Raw genomic sequence first — 22,320 nt, 5'->3', positions numbered from 1 at the left:
AAAAAAGGGTAGGTGAATTAAATCTCAATAAAACTTATAAAAAATAGGAAGAAATATTACTATGTCTTAATGAAAAACATCAAATGGACACTGTTATTGAAGCAGAACACTATTTTGTTTTGCTAAAAAATTTTTTTTAGTATGTATTTTGAGAAAGAGAGAGCACAAGCAGGGAAGGAGCAGAAAGAGAAGGAGAGAGAGAGAGAGAGAGAGAGAGAGAGAGAGAGAGAGAGAGAGAGAATCCCAAGCAGGCTCCATGCTCAGCACAGAGGCTGAAGAGGGGTTCCATCTCAAAACTGTGAGATCATGACCTGAGCCAAAATCAAGAGGTGCAGGCTTAACTGACTGAGCCACCCAGGCACTCGGAAGCAGACCAGTATTTTAAATACATTTTATTTTTATGTTACAAAGAAGAAGGATAACATTGGAAGAAACTTAAAATGGGCTAGTGATATAGAGGAACTCTGTAATATCTTGCAACTTTTCTGTAAATAAATCTAAAATTATTCCAAAATAAATTAACATTTATTTTAAAAGCTTGCTTCTGATAAAAAAGTAGGGTAGAAAGGCAAAATACTGCTCATCACTGAAGCTAAATGATGCCAACATGGAAATTTGTAACTATTTTATGTGCATGTGTGAAAAATTCCATTATCTAAAGTAAAAGCATATAAAGAAATTAACCAGGGGTGCCTGGGAGGCTCAGTCAATTTAGTGTCCAACTCTTGATTTTGGCTCAGGGCATGATCTCACAGTTCGTGAGATCGAGCCCTAGGTTGGGCTCCATGCTGACAGCACGGGGCCTGGTTCAGATTCTCTCTCTGCCCTTCCCCTGCTCATGCTCTTTCCCTCAAAATAAATAAACTTAAAAAAAAAGAAATTAACCAAACTGTCAAGGATCTGGGGGGGAAAAAACCTAAGTGTATTACCATAACAAGTCTATTTTTCTTTTCTTTTCTTTTCTTTTCTTTTCTTTTCTTTTCTTTTCTTTTCTTTTCTTTTCTTTTCTTTTTTCTTTTTTTATAGAGAGCATACGTGAATAAGGGAGAGGGGCAGAGGGAGAGAAAGAGAATCTTAAGCAAGCTCCACATTCAGCTCGGAGCCCAATGGGAGGCGTGAACCCATGACCGTGGGATCATGACCTGAGCCAAAAATCAAGACTTGGATGCTTAGCCAACTGAGCAACCAGGTGCCTCAAGACTATTTTTTTATATTTGGGGTGTTTCGAATGTAGACATGTTCCCTGTCCAAGTTGGCAGTTATGCACAAAGCAGCACCCCCGCGACTCTGAACACTGCCCTTGGGTCACTCAGGGCTGGCAGGTTGCAATGCCACTGCATGTGAGCACACCTGCCAGAAGACCTCAGGGAACTGTGCCCACTCACACCCAGCCTTGATCTCAGAGCTGTCTTTGGCTGACACAGAAATCAATCCAATTAAAAGCCGTCTCAAATGGGGTCTGAATATGGGTGAGAATCCCTTGCAGGGGTTGGTAGAACAGATTGCTGGGCCTACCTCCAGAATCTCACATTTGGCAAGACCTGGTCTGTGGCTTGAGATTTTGCATTTCAGGCCTCCAGCTGATCCTGATGTTCTGAGAATTTACCATTTGAAAACCGTTAATTTACACCAGGAGCAGCAAACATCTTCCATAAAAGGCCAGACAGTAAATATCATTGGTTTTGCAGGTCATACAGTTTCTGTAGCAACCACTCACCTCTACCATTGACTTCTTTCTACCTTTTCAGGCTTCCTCTGTTTTTTTGTTTGTGTTTTTTTTTTTTTTGTTTTTTGTTTTTTGTTTTTTAGTTTTTTGTATTCAACCCTCATTTTAATTATTTTCAGTATTTTTTAAAGTCAGTGTAAAGTCATACATTTTCCAGTAAGTGCTAATCATCACTAGCTATGAGCCTCTTGATTTTTCCCACCTTATTCTATTAGTCTTCTTTTTCTTTCTTTTGTCATGACTGAATTGGACTGTTATCACTGAATCTATGAGAACATGTATCTGCTTCTCTACTTCTGTTTTCCATGATTTATATGTCTCCTTATTTGTCCTAGTGACCTGCATCAAACCAGACCTACAGCAAGCCCAACTCCTACCAGGGGCACGATGCTAAGTACTTTCCTTAATAGGAGTGCCCTTGAACTGTTTACTGTTCACATACATCCTCATTTTTCTTAATTAGACCATAAAGCTGTGGAGGGCAGGAATCCTATCTTATACTCCTGTGTCTAAACACTGTAACTTGTGCAAAGCAGTTAGTAAGTGTTGACACACAATTTCATAATTTTTACCTTAAGTTTCTCCAGATCTGGCCTTTCAATACTGACCACTTCTGCCAGGAGCTGGGCTTCTAGACCATCTTCTGTGACCGTGAAATTGAGGAGGGTTGTCTGAGCTTGCAATTCTGGCTGATAGTGAGGATTTGCCAGTTTTGTGTGAAGGATAAGGCGAAAGTTCCTGTTAAATTCACATTCTTTATCTCCAATCCTGATATATCTAAAGGGGTACAACACAAACATTCAGGAGAGTCCCATGAACCATAATTGATATTTTGGTGTCATCCCATTCCTTTATTCTGATAGTGTATCTAGCCTGTAAGACCAGGTGATTCAAAATTTTTCAGCTACTATCTCCCTGAAGTATAAAAGAAATAGGAATGATCTACTCAACCTCTACACAATTTTTTACATGCCAAATGGTGAAAACGGTACTCATCTCAAAGTCACTGTAACAAGAAAATTCAATACATTATATAAAGTTGTATAACAACAAATGTTAACTTCTATAATACTTTCTGTGATAAACCTTACATTAAACACTGTTATTCTTACAGGATAAAATGAGTATGTATCTGCGTTTACTTGTGTGCATGTGTATTAAGTGTATATATTCTTAAAATTTACATACATATTCAAAATACACATATACTTAAAATTACTTTGTATTTCAGTATTTTTGGCACTGGCTCAAAAGCAAAGTTTAAGAAGTGTCCTGTGTGGAATGCATGGGGGTGGGATCTCAGCACATTTCTGTTCTATATCCCTGTTCCCTTGGCACAGGGACCAGGAGCATTGCACTTCATCCAAAGTATTCCAGTCAGAGGGAGTTTTCCTGGGACCTGGGATTGGAACAAAGAGGGGGAATCGGAAATAAAACCTATAAACTCATGTTGAAGTTCACCCTCTCCTCCTGGTAAACCATGCAGCAGAGAAAGACTTTCCTGGTTTCCCAAGGAAGATTAAACCAGTAATAGATTGAAGCGTAACACAAAAGGAGCATGTTCTGGATTTTATGAGCTCCCAGGTCCCATCTTCCTGCCTGCCTTTTTAACTCAGCTGCCATGACACCCTGCAGCCTTGTGACACAGTCTTCATTTTGCTTAAGCTAGATGGGGGTGGCTTCTGCAATTGCAAGCAAAGGTCTGAACGAATGCAGCTTCTCCCTGAGCGGAGGGCCTGACGTTTTTCTACCTCAGATACTGTGGAGTAACATGTAAGGACTTCATCATGAGGGCTCTGTTGCCCTCTGGGTTCTGGAAGGGCTTTGGTCAATGGAAGCACTAGTAAGAGATCGCAGCACAGGACAGGGAGTTCAGCGTACATCTTCCCTGCCTCAGCGCCATGGTCTGGCGAAGACTGTGTCCTGCTATGACCAGATTCCAGGTTTGGGATGGTCTCCTTCCCCATAGCTCCACTCACAGGACCAAGTAACACCTTCAGGCTTAGAGGTGGTAATGGGTTCTGGCTGATGCAAGTCCTTGCTTGCTTGGACTCTTCTGCGGGGTTCCTTTACTCTTCCCTCTGAAAATTCTTTCTGTAATAGTCACTGTTAATTCTATTAAAAACTTCCAAGGTGTTTTGTGGCTTTTTTTTTTCCCCCTGCTGGGAACCTTCTCCAGTAGTGGGAGTTTTTAAATTCATGTGACAAATCACAAATATTGAAACTTCTCCAACTTTTCCATCAGAGGGCCAAACTGTACTGGAGTAAAAATGCACCTAAGAAGCCTAGGAGTGAGCCCAAAACAAAGAGCATCTTCTCAGCCTACTATAATTACAAAATTCTGCATTCTTTCATACTTAAGTGTATAAAGTAGTTTAATTGTAGATGAATCCTAATGATGATAGAATTTTATCCAAAAGCCGTATTATCTTTAATGTAAATATAGTATTTTTAAAAAATCACTGACTTACAGGTAAAATGTTATTTCACTAAATTTATCAATTTTGGAAAACTGAATGAATTAAAAGAGACATTGAACAGTAAGTTCAGCATTCAGGCAACATTCCTTTTTATTATAATGCCTCAATGTTTGCAACAACTTTTCTTTAAATGTGAGGAGAGATGCCCAAAATTTGTGATGTGGCAGTATTTTAGGTTGCTGTTGGTGAATGTTTCCTAATTATATTTTACTCTGGGATTAGTCTCTTGGGTCACACGGTAAGGAAAGGACTTCAGAACCAATGGCCATTTAATCTGACTAGGAGCACTGTTATGAAACAATTTTCGTGTGTAGAGATTTAAAAAGTCATAGTATTCTTAAATTGCTAAAGCTTTAATCACAAAATCACTCTTAATCACGAAAGCTTTAGTCACTACAGCTAAGAACCTCAAAATATTGAGAAGATTCAATAGCTCTCAATTTCATTGAACTCTCAAGTTTTGTTTGCATTGCATAAATCTTATATTTGCAACAAAGACTTTCAGTTTCTGATGAAGTGTCTAAGCTTGAAAACGATCTGCCCATTCTTTATTAAGTTAAATGGTGAATTCATTTGGAGACATTCTTTATTAAGTTAAATGGTGACTTCATTCATGTTACCTAGTCTTGGGTTGTTTTTACTGTCAAGACTTCCTACTCTTTAATATTTTTTTCCAGAAGGATGAAGAGCAATTTAGGTAGCACATGTCTTCTGAAACAGCATATGACTATATAATATAGCTCCCTTTAAAAAAAATAAAAAGAGTATTCACATCACTGTTAAAGAGAAACACTGAGACAGAAAAAAGATGAATGAACCACAGGCCAAATGTTTTATAAATGAACCAGACAGCAGCTGCTGGTGTATCCAGTGAGCACAGTGGCCCCATGCCCTTGTTCCACAGGTCATGGCAATGACACCATCTGTTCACATGTTTGCAAGTATTTTCCAGTTGATATCATGCTCATTAATCACGTACCTTATTGATAATTTCTTCTGTTATTTGTATTTGTAGTAAAAAATGCTACAACCATTCAGTCACTCAACAAGCAGTTATTGAACACCTACACCATGCCAAGCTCTAGGAGAATGTTGAAGGCACTGGGCATAAAAGAAACAGGCAGGGTCTCTGTTCTCACAAACATTATTACTTCACTCTCTCATATTAGGCATTATGAGTATAAAATATTACATACCAATGCAGCCATTCATCTACTTAGTCTGTTCAATAAATGAATACACATTAGGTGCCTACAATGTGATGGCCATATCAAGATCAAAGATCTGCCCAATTAAAACACAGGCAAAGAAGGCGAATAGACATTCCTCTAAAGATGATACACAAATGGCCAATAAGCATCTGAAAAGATGTTCAACACCGTTAGTCATCAGGGAAATGCAAACCAAAGCTCCAGTGAGGTGCCACTTCACATCCACTGCAAGGCTATAATACACAACAACAACAACAAAAACACAGGGCACCTGGCTGGCTTAGCTGAAAAAGCATGCTACTCTTGATCTTGGGGTCGTGAGTTTGAGTCCCCTGTTGGGTATACAGATTACTTTAATAAAAACTTAAAATACACACACACACACACACACACACACACACACACTAAACCATAACAAGTGTTGGCAAGGATATAGAGAAACCAGAACCCTTTATACACTGTCGGTGGGAATGTAAAATTGCAGGTCCACTTTGACAAACAATTCGGCAGTTTCTCACAATCTTAAACACACAGCTACCATTTAACCAAGCTATTCTGCTCCAAGATCCCAAAGAATGAAAACACAGGTCCACTTAAGATCTATACACAAAGGTTCATAGCAGTGTTATTCCTAATAGCCAAAAGGGGGGAAAAATCCAAATGCCTGTAAACTCAAGAATAAACCAACTGTAGAGCGTCCAAACAAAGGAATGTTACTCGGCAACAAAAAGGAAAGAAGTACTGATAATGCCTAACGTGGATGAACTTTGAAAAGACTGTGCCAAGTAAAAGCAAGTAGCCACACAGGACCACATATTTTATGACTCTACTTACAGGAAACGTCCAGAAGGGGCACATCTGTAGAGACAGAAAGGACACGAGTGGGTGCCCAAGAGTCTCAGCCTAAAACCGTAGTAATGGCTGCCCAGTGCGTGCATATACGGAAACCCACTTACTTGTGCACTTTATATGATGAAATTGCACAGTATGTGAATAGTAACAGTGCTACCAAGAAAGACAAAAACAACAAAAAGCTAGCAAAAGGTCAGTTTGTACCATATGGGCTTTTATCAACCTGTAAGGTAAGGAACTGTGCTGATAACTGGTTTCTCAGACGCTCATGCTTTTGAGCACAGTGAGGCATGTCACAGGATGGTCTTCTATGACAAGGCTATCTTTCTTAGTTAACCCACTTCTTGTTGACTGAAGACATATTCAACCACATCTTTGTTTAGAACAAAATTTTTCCCATTGCTTGAATTTCTCTTTCCAAGGGTTCCCAAAACTGATCTCAAAAGTAGCTTTGAGAACATCTTTCTTCACTAGCACTATTCACTGCATTACCATTACCCTAAGCTTCAGGATTTACAGGACTGGCTTTTTTTTTTTTAATATATGAAATTTATTGTCAAATTGGTTTCCATATAACACCCAGTGCTCATCCCAAAAGGTGCCCTCCTCAATACCCATCACCCACCCTCCCCTCCCTCCCACCCCCCATCAACCCTCAGCTTGTTCTCAGTTTTTGAGAGTCTCTTATGCTTTGGCTCTCTCCCACTCTAACCTCTTTTTTTTTTTTTCCTTCCCCTCCCCCATGGGTTTCTGTTAAGTTTCTCAGGATCCACATAAGAGTGAAAACATATGGTATCTGTCTTTCTCTGTATGGTTTATTTCACTTAGCATCACACTCTCCAGTTCCATCCACGTTGCTACAAAGGCCCATATTTCATTCTTTCTCATTGCCCTGTAGTACTCCATTGTGTATATAAACCACCATTTCTTTATCCATTCATCAGTTGATGGACATTTAGGCTCTTTCCATAATTTGGCTATTGTTGAGAGTGCTGCTATAAACATTGGGGTACAAGTGCCCCTATGCATCAGTACTCCTGTATCCCTTGGATAAATTCCTAGCAGTGCTATTGCTGGGTCATAGGGTAGGTCTATTTTTAATTTTCTGAGGAACCTCCACACTGCTTTCCAGAGCGGCTGCACCAATTTGCATTCCCACCAACAGTGCAAGAGGGTTCCCATTTCTCCACATCCTCTCCAGCATCTATAGTCTCCTGATTTGTTCATTTTGGCCACTCTGACTGGCGTGAGGTGATATCTGAGTGTGGTTTTGATTTGTATTTCCCTGATAAGGAGCGACGTTGAACATCTTTTCATGTGCCTGTTGGCCATCTGGATGTCTTCTTTAGAGAAGTGTCTTTTCATGTTTTCTGCCCATTTCTTCACTGGGTTATTTGTTTTTCGGGTGTGGAGTTTGGTGAGCTCTTTATAGATTTTGGATACTACCCCTTTGTCCCATATGTCATTTGCAAATATCTTTTCCCATTCCGTTGGTTGCCTTTTAGTTTTGTTGGTTGTTTCCTTTGCTGTGCAGAAGCTTTTTATCTTCATAAGGTCCCAGTAATTCACTTTTGCTTTTAATTCCCTTGCCTTTGGGGATGTGTCGAGTAAGAGATTGCTAAGGCCGAGGTCAGAGAGGTCTTTTCCTGCTTTCTCCTCTAAGGTTTCGATGGTTTCTTGTCTCACATTCAGGTCCTTTATCCATTTTGAGTTTATTTTTGTGAATGGTGTGAGAAAGTGGTCTAGTTTCAATCTTCTGCATGTTGCTGTCCAGTTCTCCCAGCACCATTTGTTAAAGAGACTGTCTTTTTTCCATTGGATGTTCTTTCCTGCTTTGTCAAAGATGAGTTGGCCATACGTTTGTGGGTCTAGTTCTGGGGTTTCTGTTCTATTCCATTGGTCTATGTGTCTGTTTTTGTGCCATACAGGACTGGCTTTTAAAGGAACTTTCAAGAATGAAGGTTTCATGTAATTACTATGACTCGGTTCTCATATGTAAGCAGGATTCAAACTGATACTCATTTGTATCATCACAGTAATAAAACCCACACTTGAATAAACCTCTGGTGCTTCTTGGGATTTTCTGATTACGGCTCTATCTTGGTTTGAATTCATTCCTTCTCAGAGCAGTATTTCAGAAATGCCAGGTCTGTCACAACCTTCCTTGATTTTAGATTCAACTTTCACTAATTTGCTTATGAATTTTTACTGGATTTGAGTTCATACTTCATAAACTTCTGGTTTTAACCACTAACCTTTAGCCCCAGATAAAAAGAGAATGTAAACTTTTTTATAATTTATAAAACCGTATTTAGGGGAGCCTGGGTAGCTCAGTCGGTTAAGCATCTGACTTTGGTTCAGGTCATGATCTCACGGTTCATGAATTCAAGCCCCACCTCAGGCTCTCTGCTGACACCTCACAGCCTTCTTTGGATTCTGTGTCTCCCTCTCTCTCTGCCCCTCCCCCATTTGCGCGCAGTCTTTCTCTCTCTCAAAAATAAACACCGAAAAAATTTAAAAATAAAAGGAAAATAAAAAATTGCATTTAAATGAAGAACACTGAACAAACCAACTCCACCATTTCCCTCATTGTTGTCTACTTATCTCGGTGTCACAGGCTGAGGAACTGAGGTGAGAAGTCAGTTTAATTTCGAGGTCTATATGTGAGGGTGTGTATATTGTCCACGTGTGAAAATCAAAACAAGCCTCCACAAGACGTCTAACTTACTTTTGGAAGTTCTAGGTGGTCGGGCCTCAGGGATAAAGCTCTCTAGAGCAGGGACTGGAGAACTGTTTCTATCAAGGGCCAGAGAGCAAATACTTCAGGTTTTGTGGGCCATATACATCTTTCTCAAATACTCATCTTGGTTGACAACCCTTTAAAAACCATTCTTACCTCATGGGTTGCATCAGGACAGGTTGTTCACCCTCTCGCCACTCTAGAAGATCACGCGGTTAGGGCTATGAATGTAATCTCCTCCAAGGAAACGGCGGCTAATCCCCCTTGACTTCCCAGTAACACCACGCTATGATTTTTCCCATCAGCTACTACACATAAATTGCTCCCCTCCATAGGCTTTCATGAAAAAAAGTGTGAGACTGGCCAACATGAAGCATGTGGTTTGAACAATTTTACTTCTGGGTGTAGGTGACAAAAGCTTTAAACTGGTTAAATACTTAACCAAATATCTGAGATAAAGCAATGCTCCATAAAATAGCTCAGAGACAATTCTGTGGCTCAAAATTTATCTTGCACACTTCCCTTGTACACCAACGTATACCATGAGGCACTCACATACCCCGGTTTGAGAATGAGAAACCTACCTGCTTGAGGGACAGGTCTGATTGTATCAGTGAGGAGACAGTTAATCAGAGGAAAAGAGAAGGATGTCTGCCTACAAAATTGGGTTTTGCATTTTGCTTGGAAACATTATTTGATAAGTTCAGATTTCCCAGGGATAGTAAATTATCCTCAATTGGGGTGTTTATGATCTATGAAAGGCAAAAACTGCATAATGACTCAGTGGGTTTTATCATTGCTGCTAGGTTAATTTTTGGTTAATCTCCTATCTGGGAAAATTAAACAGACTGCTAGTGCTCTCTCATGATTTGAAGGATCCAAAAAAACAACGGAGTTAACCAGAGGGGTGGGAAAAGCAAACAATCACTTCGCTGTTTCTGTGAAAGACAGGAGTCCAGAGGTTATGACTTCTAGAATATAGTGGGTAGCTATGAGCTCTTGAACCTAAACTCCAATGAGAAGCAAGAGCAGGTGTGAAGAACAACATAAAACTTGGAACTGTGGCTATTATCTTAAAATAGTAGTTCTTAACCCATTTTCTGGCCCCATGTCCCCCACGAACAGAACTTGCCCCTGACATTACACCACCATGAGAATCACGTGGGGCAGCAATCTCTGAAGCTTTGGGTAGGGTTGCTCCTAGAGGGTTTTTATTCACCCTTTCAAGACAGTGACCTTCTCCTGCCCCCTTTTCTCACTGCCTGGTGTGCAGGTGACTGATTATATAACTTCAGATCAGAAATAAAATTATTTTCCATAATACAAACACTACAGTTTTATTGGATAGGACATAGGGTGAATCAAAAACATTATTTCACCTAGCAGACTTGTAGTTTTAGAGCAAGAAGGGCCCCTAGAGATCATTCAACTGATTCCTTTTTATGGACCCAAATAGTTTATGACTTGTCCAAGGTCACATAGCTTAGTGGCAGAGCTGGGACTAGAACCTGGGTCTCTAGACTCCTAGTATAAAGTTCATTTCACTACAGCACACTGTAGGTTAATTTGCTGTTTGATACTGACAGCTTGTGACCCCAGCCTCCACTGACCTGTCTGACCGTCGATCACAAAAGGGTACTGAGAAAATATGATGGACTCAGTAACCATCTACAGCCTCTAGAAGAAAAAATATAAAGACACAGCTCAGAGAATGTGCCCTGCTGATCTTTGCTTAGAGAAGGAGAATAGCACTAATTATTGAGGTGCCCAGGTCTAACCAAAGACTTGTAATTTCTGGTAGATATTTTTATAAAATGAATTAATTTATAAAATCTTTAAAATAAATCAAAGTAGAGAAAAATTTTCTATCTTTTGGCTCTCAGGAAAAAAAAAAGAGAGTCTTTTAAAAACACCAAAATGCTCACTAGTTAGTGGAATAAATTATTGTATAAAAGACCACCATCTACAAGTTATTAATTTGGTTTTCCAAATGGGTCAGGTTTAATAAAAACCAGATACATTTCGAATTTCAAAATTCTTTCAAAGTTTATTCAAAATTCAGCTGAAAGGTGTTTTGGAATGAAAAGGTTTCTAATTTCTTCAAGTCACAGAAGGTCATCACTATTGTGAAGGACTGGTAAACAAACGACATCAAAACCACTACATGGGTGATGGGCATTACGGAGGACACTTGTTGGGATGGGCAGCGGATGTTAGATGTAAGTGATGAATCACTAAATTCTATTCCTGAAACCATTATTACACTATATGTCAACTAGTTTGGATTTAACTAAAATTAAAAGAAAAAAAGAACAACAAAAACAAACACACACACACATGAAATGATGGCTTAACCAAAGTTCACAGCATTTCTGTGACAGACACGGGGAAACATTTCTCCCAATCATCAAATTTACCTGAAAACCAGAAACTCTGTGCGTTGAGGCAGCATGATCTCAACATAATCAAGATGAGAATTTCAAGTTGGATATTATAACTTGGACGTTTTATATCTAAGGTATGTATCTGGAAGGTAAGGAAGTAGCTTATACTGTTGGTGGAACTGTTCTCAAGATTTAGTGTTGCTGCTGAATGACTTTCCCTAGTGATGAGATATTCTGAGCACATGAACAAGCAACATCATTATTTTTTTTTATTGCCATCTAAAACAAAATTTGGAAAAGCAACATACTCAGTTTAGGACAGGACCTGCTTCTGTGGCAGACTGGGATCTTGACTAGGAATGGCTGCAGGAGACTTTATTTTGATGATGATGACGACGACGACAACTCTTTTGTTAAAAAGGTTGCGAAGTCTTTCTCACAGTGCTGTTTAGACAGAAATTCCCTAAGATACTGTATCAGTGTAATGAAGGTTCTCACTTTGAGACGGACAATTCACACAAGTTCCCTGAATAGGAGGAATCAGAGCCTGTTTGTCAAGGTAAAGAGATTGCAGGTGGGTTTTGAGATAAGCGAATAAGACAGTCGCACTGGTTGGGGTAAAAACACACTCAAGAAATGAAAGAAAGAAAAAAAAAACACTTTTCTATAGACATCTAAAACCTCACTGCACGTCCCGCTGTTTAAAATTAGCCGCTTCTCCACTGGCCTTGGGAGCTGCGACAGCTTGGCTGGGACAGCTTGGCCGGGAGCGCGGCTGCAGCACCCGGGGACGCGCGGCAGCGGGCCGCGTTACTTAGCAACCCCAGCAGGAGGGGCCGCAGAGTTGGTCAAACCCCGCCCCTCAAGAAAGGTTTCGGCTGAAAGCCGCGCAGCTGGCCAGGCGGCGCAGGAAAAGGAAGAAAGTCCTGAATAGAAATGAGTTGTTTTGCTGCTTCATATAGTTAATATAACCAACACGTCCTTCTCAGATAAAAGCAAACTTCAATTAGAATTATAAAAAAAAAAAAAAAAAAAAAGAAAGAAAGAAAAAAAAGACTCATGGTGCAGGACTCCAGGTACCATTGCTTAGAAAGAAAAATGGAAGCTAAACAAGAAAATCATAGATTATTTCCTTTGAGATATAGAAAATATATATACTATGCATTATATGTTAAATATTGTGACACATATTTTGATATATACCGTATTTCAATATATCCATACTGAAATATTATGAGGCAGCATGAAAAAATTCTGGTCCCATTTGCATTTTTTTTTTTTTTTTTAAGGAAAACTGCTTTTTTAAAGAAAATAAGGTCAAGTTCTTTGTCTGTGGTCTGTTTGGAATTTACCTTCACATAAAGTCAAACAACTACTACACAGACGACTATGTGTCCAAAAAAAAAAAAAAAAAAATCTGGATTGAATTTAGGAACAGAAAAGTCTTTTCTGTAATTCAACTTTATTTTGAATTTAGAAATTAGGAGAAACTAGAATGCTGAGTTATATTGTAGGAGGGCATGAATTAACTTGAAAATAAAGTGATTCCTACCCACAAGGGATATAATGAGAGAACTACATACCTCCTGAGTTTATTTAAAAACTAGAAGCTTCCAGCTCAAGAGAGCACATTTTATCACAGTGTGGGAGTTAACATTGTTTTAAAGTCCCACCCAAGACCCCATTTAAAAATATCTATAATCAACTGTAATATAATCATGTAGCATCAAACCCAAGGAACATAATAATGTTGAACAAACTGAAAATGTGCGAACTGAAAACGATTCCCCCTATTAATCTTAGTACCACTTTTAGGAAACACGATCATGATAAATATCTGTAAAATAGCTTTTACCTTATTATTTCTGTGAAATAAATTTATAATATATAGCTAATATTTCTGTTAGTTTTTTTTAATCTTTTTAAAGTAGGCTTCATACCCAGCACGAACTCCATGTGGAACTTGAACTCACAGCTCAGAGATCCAGAACTGCGCTAAAATCAAGAGTCAGACACTTAAGTGACTGAGCCACGCAGGCACCTCACTGTTAGTTTTAAGTTTCTATATAGGGCATGCTACTTGAAGATTATTATTAAAAGGATAAGTACATGAAGAATAGAAGAAAAGTACAAAATGTCTTTTAAAAAATATTTCTAAGTTCAGAAACAATCTGAAATTGTATCTTACAATAAAGTTACTCCAGCTAAGGTTAAAGTCCAAAAACTACTTCAATAATATTTGTGGGGGGGGGGATTTGACAGATTAAAGAGATATAATTTTACGAAGATGTTTCACAGATCAGCAGCTTCTCTAATATGTAAGCCAGTAAATTTGCTTTGGAAAAGGTACATGTTGATAAATCTCCCCAGATATGTTTTCTGTCGATTGATATGATAAGATGTATTTTACTTAAAATTAGGATTGTCTGGAGTTTGGTGGATTTAATTATTTGTAATTACCCAGCTGTTGTCAGCCTGTGGCCATTTTATGACAGTGGTATCTACTATGTGGGTCAGGTTCAACTGTATATCTTCTCAAACACAGATTTAATGTGCTATTGATGAAACCATTACTAGAACCAAATTAAAGTCTGGGCTGATGTATTGGTCCACAGGGAGCTGTCAGACATGAAAGGAGTAATTAGTATTCATTACTTCATACTCCACAACATTCCAATTATTAATGAACTTCAACTTTTGGACTATGCTATATCTATCACAAGCATCTTCTCAGACATTCATTATTAGGAAGAATAAACTAATATTGGTTAAAAAAAGGCCCCTAAAACAAACAGAACTGAAAAAAACAAAAACATTATTAATAGCGGAAAACTTTGTGAGGGATGTGACTTTCAAGAGTGTGCAATGCAAGGATTATCCCACCTGCATGGGAGGAATAGGATACAATGAAGACATGCACCCGCTTTGCAATCCTCTTTTCCTTGTTTTCCAAGCTATCTTGTCTTTACAATGCAAGGGAAACGTCTATAATCACAAAGGTAATTGCACAGACAGGACAGCAAAGAAATGTAATGATAGAAGGGACTAGAAAAAAAGTTAAGCAAAATGTTCATTGTTGAACATCAGAACAGGAGGCCCATCAGAAAATTTATAATCATGTAGGTTAGTCTGGGATGTGATCAAGGTAAACTCACAATTTTTCTGTTCCTGTTGTAATATTACAAATGGGTATTTCTATTAAAAGCCCTATGGACCTTTTCTCATTAGTTTTCTTTTCCATTGTTTTCTCCTTTTTATTTACAGCATTAGAAGAAAAATAATTCTTACTTCAACCAATGTATTTTAATTTTGCATATCACCTTCTAGTTTGCACATGTATGAATTTTTAAAAATTTTCTTTTTTTCTTAGTGTTACATGAAGTAACAAGAAAGCATTTACCCTGTTTAAACAGACATTTTGTCAGATGAAAATAATACTATCACTAAAATATCAAACATTATTCCCAAGTACTTTTAAAGTTTTTATCAACTGGTAACAAAATGTGGAGTATTCTCAATTTTTTCCATTCAAAACTAAGAGGTGTGAAAAAAAAAGGAAGTAGAATAGTTCCTCCTCAGCAGAGGTGGCTAATAGTAGTCAATACAGAACTCTACTGTATGACACAAAACAGCAGATGAGTCAAAGTTCCTACCTCCGTTCTCTCAAAGACACCACAGTTCTTACACACGGGTGGGGAGCATTTGAATTTCTAGGAACACTATGGAAAACAATTTGGTGTTGTGTTTTAAAGCTTATTGTGCACACACTCTACACCTTAACTCTTCTGCTCCAGAATACGAACTATGAAGAATCTCTTGCTGTGTGCACCTGTAGATGTATAAACGGACCATCAGTATGTTACCATTCATAGCAGCCTGGCTTCTTAGAATAGAAAACATAAACATAACCTCAAGGCCCTTCAGTAAGAACATTTAATAAATTGCGGTAAAGTGACACCACTATTTCAATGATGAAAATGAAACAATTAGAGCTAGAAGAATATGGGTAAGTCTTAGACACCTAATAGGAGAAACTTCAAGTCCCTTTATACACACACACACACACACACACACACACACACACACACACACACACACACTATGTGACATTTTTGTAAAGCCCCAACTCAAACAAAAATAAATGAAACTATTTTAAATAAAGCTTTGACATGATAACAAAATTTAGAATACTACCTTTGGGAGAGGAGGCCCAATGGGAAATGAGAGGAGCACAAAGGCAGCTTAAAGAATTTAGTTCATAACTTGAATGGAAGATACTTATCTAATTTATCATTATGCTTTATATAACTTTATATGTTACGTATTTTATATGTATCAGCATTAAATAATACAACTTAAATGACCAAAACTCTCTATTGTTCTTAGGAGGCAACTTAAAACATCAAAAGATATGACTGATTCCTTTTTCACACGTCCCACGTCCAAAAAACAACGGATTACACTTCTGGATCTCTGGCTGAGTCTCTGATTCATACACTCACTGTACTTATCAGTGGTTCAAGATTCAAGAGACATAATCTATTCTACCTATGTGTGCTATGCTCAGTTTGTATTTTTTTCCTCACCAGGTAAGAAAATGTAAACATAGAAAAATGGCCTAAACAACTTATTCCACATCACCAAACTGGAGGGTATTGGGCCAAGATTTGAACCAAATTTTATCCTACTTCTTCTACCCTGGTGCTTTTTTTTCAATTATTTATTTATTTACTTATTTATTTGAGAGAGAAAGAGAGAGAATGGGGGAGAGGGGCAGAGGGAGGGGTGGGGGAGAGAGAAAATCCTAAGCAGGCTCCATGCATGCACCCTGATGTGGGGCTCAGTTTCACAACCCTGGGATCATGACCTGAGCTGAAATCAAGAATTGGCTGCTCAACTGACTAAGCCCCCCAGGTCCCCTCCAAGGGCCAATTTCTGACAACTACATGCTAGTACATAAGCCCCACCTCACAACCTTAAAGTCTCTCTTGAAAATATTTTTTTAAGTTTTTTTTAATGTTTTATTTATTTTTGAGACAGAGAGAGAGAGACAGAGCATGAGCAGGGAAGGAGCAGAGAGAGAGGGAGACACAGAATCGGAAGCAGGCTCCAGGCTCTGAGCTGTCAGCACAGGGCCCGACGCGGGGCTCGAACTCACGAACGGTGAGATCACGACCTGAGCTGAAGTCGGATGCTCAACGGACTGAGCCACCCAGGCGCCCCTCTCTTGAAAATATTTACATAGCTAGTTCAAGACTGTGGATTAATCACTGCATTAACTTTTCCTCCCATAGCGAGTCCTAGGGAAAAGATGGAAAAATGTATATTCAAAGAAACAATAAATTCAAAATCATGTTGGAAAGAGTACAACGAGTGGAAGCCAAAAAAAAAAAAAAATGAGGAATGAAAGAAATTCATGAAAAATCTAATGGAAAACATTAGCAAAAGTTAACAATACACAATCCATGGAAGGCAATAAACATATCCTTATTGACATTCAAGGAAAATCAAAATAAAGCAGAAAGGAGAAGGATGCTGTTACTGATGCTTCCACTGGCTCTTGCTTATGATGCCATATCTCCTTGTGTTCTGTGATTTCTGCCTGTGAACTCACAGATACTTTGAAATGGTATCTCGTACAATCCTCTAAAGCCTAGGGTTACGTACATAATTCCTGACAGCATTTTTGTTTGCGTCTGCCAAATACATTGGAGTATGACCTATCCAATGCCACTGAAAAATAAGTTATTGGTTTGAGGTTTTTAGGGCATCTAAGTAAAAATTTGTCTTGAACATTTACGAGAGGGATGGTTTCTGATTAGGAACTCTCACAGGATGTTTTTCCACCTCTTTTCAGGGCCAAAGTACAAGAAGGAAAGCGTTCCTTTCTGCAGGGCTGGGTTTTGTTTAGTTTTTAACAAATTTACCCTTAAGCAGAAGGTAGGGCCCCTACAGTTTCTAGCATTATACAGGAGTCTCTTAGCTGACTTCACACCCTCAAATGGCTTGGTCCAAGTTCTAGGTATCCACCAAAACAGAGACCCAGGTCATTATGTTTTAGCAGGTGCCCTCAGGAAGAAAAACAGCTTCGGTGTTCCTTGCCTATTTGATTCCTATAGTCCTATTTTTTTTTGGTCAACCAAGTGCCAAAAAATGTGAATATGTTAACATATTTAGTTGCTTTTCAGCATTCACACATCTACTCAGCCATAATACCCGAAATATAAGTCTATGTTTTTATTGTTTTATTTTTACTTTGGTTTCTTCATCTTTTTAGACATACAGTATGTATTTCTTACCCATAGAGAACTTGTAGTCTAATACAGATAGGAGTGAAAAAAAATTAAACATATTCTAAGATGGACAGATAAAGGCAAAATGACACAGTGGCCCAGTACAGAATGGACTGTGCATGGGAAGCCCTGAAAGTGGAAACTTAAAATTCTCATTTAATAAATTAAGTGGCAGGTGAATTCTGAATTAAGTGAATTTGGGATTTGCAGAAAGGTAAGTAAAACAGCCTATCATAGGAGGGGGTAATTAATCTGTGTGAATGAAGGGAATATGGAAGTATCAAATAGGTAAAGCATTTCCTAGGCTTCACAGAAGAGCTTCAATTCAATGTAACAGGCAACAGAGAATTCTTTTTTTTTTAAACATTTTTTTTAAACGTTTACTTATTACCAAGAGACAGAGAAAGACAGAGCATGAGCATGGGAGGGGCAGAGAGAGAGGGAGGCACAGAATCCGAAGCAGGCTCCAGGCTCTGAGCTGTCAGCACAGAGCCCGACACGGGGCTCGAAGTCACAAACCGCGAGATCATGACCTGAGTAGAAGTCCGAGGCTTAACCAACTGAGCCACCCAGGTGCGCCAACAACACAGAATTCTTTTCTTTAAATTTTTTTTTCCAACGTTTTTATTTATTTTTTTTGGGACAGAGAGAGACAGAGCATGAACGGGGGAGGGGCAGAGAGAGAGGGAGACACAGAATCGGAAACAGGCTCCAGGCTCCGAGCCATCAGCCCAGAGCCTGATGCGGGGCTCGAACTCACAGACCGCGAGATCGTGACCTGGCTGAAGTCGGACGCTTAACCGACTGCGCCACCCAGGCGCCCCACAACACAGAATTCTTAATGGGTTCTTCGACAGGTGAGTGACAGAAGCGGTGTTAGGAAAAGATTATCGTAATCACTCTTTGGGTTGGAGAGGAGTGAGCAGAGAGAGACTGTAAAGACATTCTCATTCAGCATGAAGAAATGAAAGGTCTGAATTACACTGTAAGTTGTAGGTAAAAAAAAAATTATATATATATATATATATATATATATATATATATATATATATATATATATTCCGAAACATTGATGAGAAAATAAACAAGGTTTAGGGGAAAAAGAGTAGGAAGAGTAACAATGGCCAAGCAGCATTCATAGGAATTCTACTGAAAGGTGGTAGTGACTATTTATTTGGAAAAAAAAGTTGAGAAATTATGTTTCCAACATATGTATTAACTGTAAGAGAGTCATAGTGATGTGGGAAACAAAGGCAGAAGGAAATGGTAGATAAAATTAAATTTCCTTATAACCTACAGCCTACTGACAAATACTAGAGATAGGTAGAGTATACATTCCTCCAGGAACTATCTTAAAGTTAATGCTTTGCTAGAGGGAAAAACCACCTTAGTTTGACAATAGCTAGGCCCCTAGGATCTCAGTATCTTCTTTGGCAGATGAAAGTCCTTTTGGAAACTTACCTTGCCTTTACCTCGCCCAATTCCCAAGTATGTGGTTAGTCACTCCTCACAATCCCGGGGCAGGTCTTTCTGTCCCAGGTCCTGTCCCTGTGCTTAAAAAAACCCCACCTTTTGGCACCAAAAATGTCTCAAGAATTCTTTCTTGGCTTTCGGCTCCAGATCCCCTCCTTAACTCCAAATCCACATCACTAGGTCATCTGAGAGGACATTTAGTCATTCTTTTAGTCCCCATTTTTGTCATCTGTGAAGATCTCTGATCTTCTGACTGTACAACATGTTTCAAAATGATCACATCTACCAGGCTGGTTTAACTACCTCTCCGTGTAGATATTCCCCAATCTACGTGGTCAGCCAAGGTCTCTTTATCAGGCTCCATACTTACATGTCCATTGGCTTCTTAGACTTCCTTTTCTGAGAATCTTAAAGTAGCACCTCAATCTCTGAGGGTCTAATAAGTGAAATCATTACCTCTTTCCCTACCACATTTCTCCATAAATCCCAGCATCATTTATCTTGGCAGAAGACTAGAAATTACCCTTAAACCTTCCTTTTTTTCCCTACCAACAAAATCCCATTAATGACCATGAACTGATGAAATTAACTCCTTGAGAATCCTTTCATTTGTCCTCTCCCCTCTCTCTCTAGTATCCCTTAGTTTAGGGTCATATTATATCTCAACTGGATGATTATAATTGTTTGTTAATTAGATCCTGGCCCTAGGTCCATGCTCCTTCAATCAATACTTCACACCACCAATAGCAGGTCCTTTCAGAAACAAATGTGATTATGTTACTATCCTAGGATACTTACCAGTCTTTACTAGTTTCCCCACTGACTTATGCTCATGATTCTCAAGTGAAAATAAGGAGACTACAGATTTCTTATTCCAGGAGGACAAGGTCCTTTGGTCAAGAACCACTGCTGTTGTTGGGGTGCCTGGGTGGCTCAGTCAGTTAAGTGTCCGACTCTTGATTTTGGCTGAGGTCAGGATCTCATCTTTCATGGGATGGAGCCCCACACTGGGTTCTGTCAGTGCCGAGCCTGCTTGGGATTCTCTCTCTCTCCCTCTCCTTTTGCCCCTCCCTTGTGCGCGCGCACACACACACACTCTCTCTCTCTCAAAATAAATAAATAAACTTAAAAAAGAAAGAACCACTGCTGTTGTCAACTAGCGTTACTGATAGGAATGGGCACGTTTATTGTGTTTGGGGAAAAGAGAAAGAATTACCAACCTATAGAAAAAGGCCAACTTAGAAGACATCTGTGGGTGCCCAGACATCCCCACTCTGGGGGGTCCTGCCAGTGTCTCTGTTTTCACCTCACCCAGGCCTTACTACCCTTTTTCCCTTCCAGCACAAGACTCTCCCTCAATGCGGATCCTATTTGCAGTCCTCCCAAAGCTGTTGGGCTCTTCTGTGTGTTTTGCTATTTGGTATTAGTTCCCTCATTCCAAAATTCTCTTCTCCACTTGTCTACCTGACAAATGTCCACTCATCTTTCAACACTACTATTAAATGTCCATCTGATCAAGTGTGCTTTTTTCGACAAAGCCATTCCAAGTCTCCACTATTGAAATGATGAATCCCTGCCATGTGAACTTCTATCATCACACCAAAGGCACTGTAATACTACTTCTATTGCTTATACGTCTGTCTTTCCCCTAAGGAAATGTAGCTTCCTTAAAGGCAGGGTCTGTACCTTATTGGGCTTTGAAGCTGCAGGACCCAGTACAGTGCCTGGCATAACAGTACTCAGAGAAGTTTTACTCAGGGACTGATACAATACACAGGGACTCCACCAGCACTGAGATTCTCTGGAAAAAGACACTAAAAACATCCACAAGGGAAAGGGAAGTAGGAAAAACTGGAGGTACAGATCTGAATTTACACTCTTGTAAGTCATTGTTCCCACATGTAACAGTTTAGAAAGTAGAAACGTAATAAATGCAGTAATAAATGCACATGATAAAAACCATTTGTTAAATTCTTACATACCATTTAAAACTCTCCTGACCTTCTAAAAAAATACTGGAATGATATGATCTGTTCTATAGAACCTAATAGAATTTGTACATATTTAAGTAATAACATAACTTCGAATAAGTCATTCTAGATTGTTTGTGATAAAGTCTTGATGCTTTACATGTTTGTTTGTGAAATAAAAGACTTCTGGGATTCACAATAGTACATAATTATATTCATGCTGAAGAAAAATTAGGACTCAAATTCATCAGTCCCTGGAAATTTCAGATTATGTATATATGTGTGTGTGTGTGTGTGTGTGTATATATATATATATATATATATGTGTGTGTGTGTGTGTGTGTGTGTATACATTTAATTATATTTAATTTATATTATGTATTTAGATCATTTATATATTTAAGTATATAATATATAACATGAAATATATATAGTCATATTTACTATATCTATATTTAAGTAATATATAGAGACAGAGAGAAAGAGAATGTGACCAAATTTCTTACACCCAAATTGTGTTATTAAAGGTTCATCTTAAAGCTACAGAATGAGTATGTCAATGAAAAAAATTTTTAGGTCTTCCTAATAGAGTCAAAACCTTAATAACAAAGATTTTACTTCAGTGGCATTTAGGATTTTACACTATATTTTTAACACATCAGACACAGCTACAATTATGTTTATGTCAGAGTTACAGTTTGTCAAGTAGCTTATTAGATTTTTCTAAATGCAACTCTGGGTAAATTTTGGCTTATTAAGCAATTATAAGTTGTCAGTCACTGGAAACGGGTTTACTTGTAAAATAAATACTAATCGGTTAGGGACTGTTTAAAAAATAGAAGCTAGTTACCCTTAAGTAGACCTATTTCCACTTAAAACTGACAGAAATAAGGTGGTGATGGGAAAGGAGACAGGTGACTTTGAGGCTGAGACTAGATGTCAAAAAAAAAAAAAGGGTGTTGGGAAAATTCTGAAATGATCCCTCTGTGAAGGAAAAACAATAACAACAACAACAAAAGGGAAGGAAAGGCAGTGAAGTAAGTCTAGTGAAGGCTGGTGTCCCGAGAGAAGAGGCACAGGGAACCTATGGAATGTCACAAGCCCCTGTGAGCCCACACAGGCTTGGTCAGAGACATACTTGCTACAGGTGACCTTGAACACATTTATAGCAAGCGCTGTGATGACTACTTA

At 38.7% G+C, this 22,320-nt stretch overlaps 1 protein-coding gene across 14 annotated transcripts in view; it reads right to left on the bottom strand.

Moving 5' to 3' along the window:
* DNAH11 (dynein axonemal heavy chain 11) overlaps nt 1-22,320 on the bottom strand; it is a 372,548-nt gene that overhangs the window by 72,285 nt on the left and 277,943 nt on the right. For all 14 annotated transcript variants that reach the window (XM_045052477.1, XM_045052478.1, XM_045052472.1 and 11 more), the window contains one exon: nt 2,299-2,503. In XM_045052477.1, the coding sequence (XP_044908412.1) occupies nt 2,299-2,503 (205 nt within the window). The remainder of the gene's footprint in view (nt 1-2,298; nt 2,504-22,320) is intronic.

The sequence above is a fragment of the Felis catus genome, chromosome A2, assembly GCF_018350175.1.
Source record: "Felis catus isolate Fca126 chromosome A2, F.catus_Fca126_mat1.0, whole genome shotgun sequence".
In the NCBI taxonomy this organism is placed as follows: Eukaryota; Metazoa; Chordata; class Mammalia; order Carnivora; family Felidae; genus Felis; species Felis catus.
This window is presented reverse-complemented; position numbering and strand designations above follow the sequence as displayed.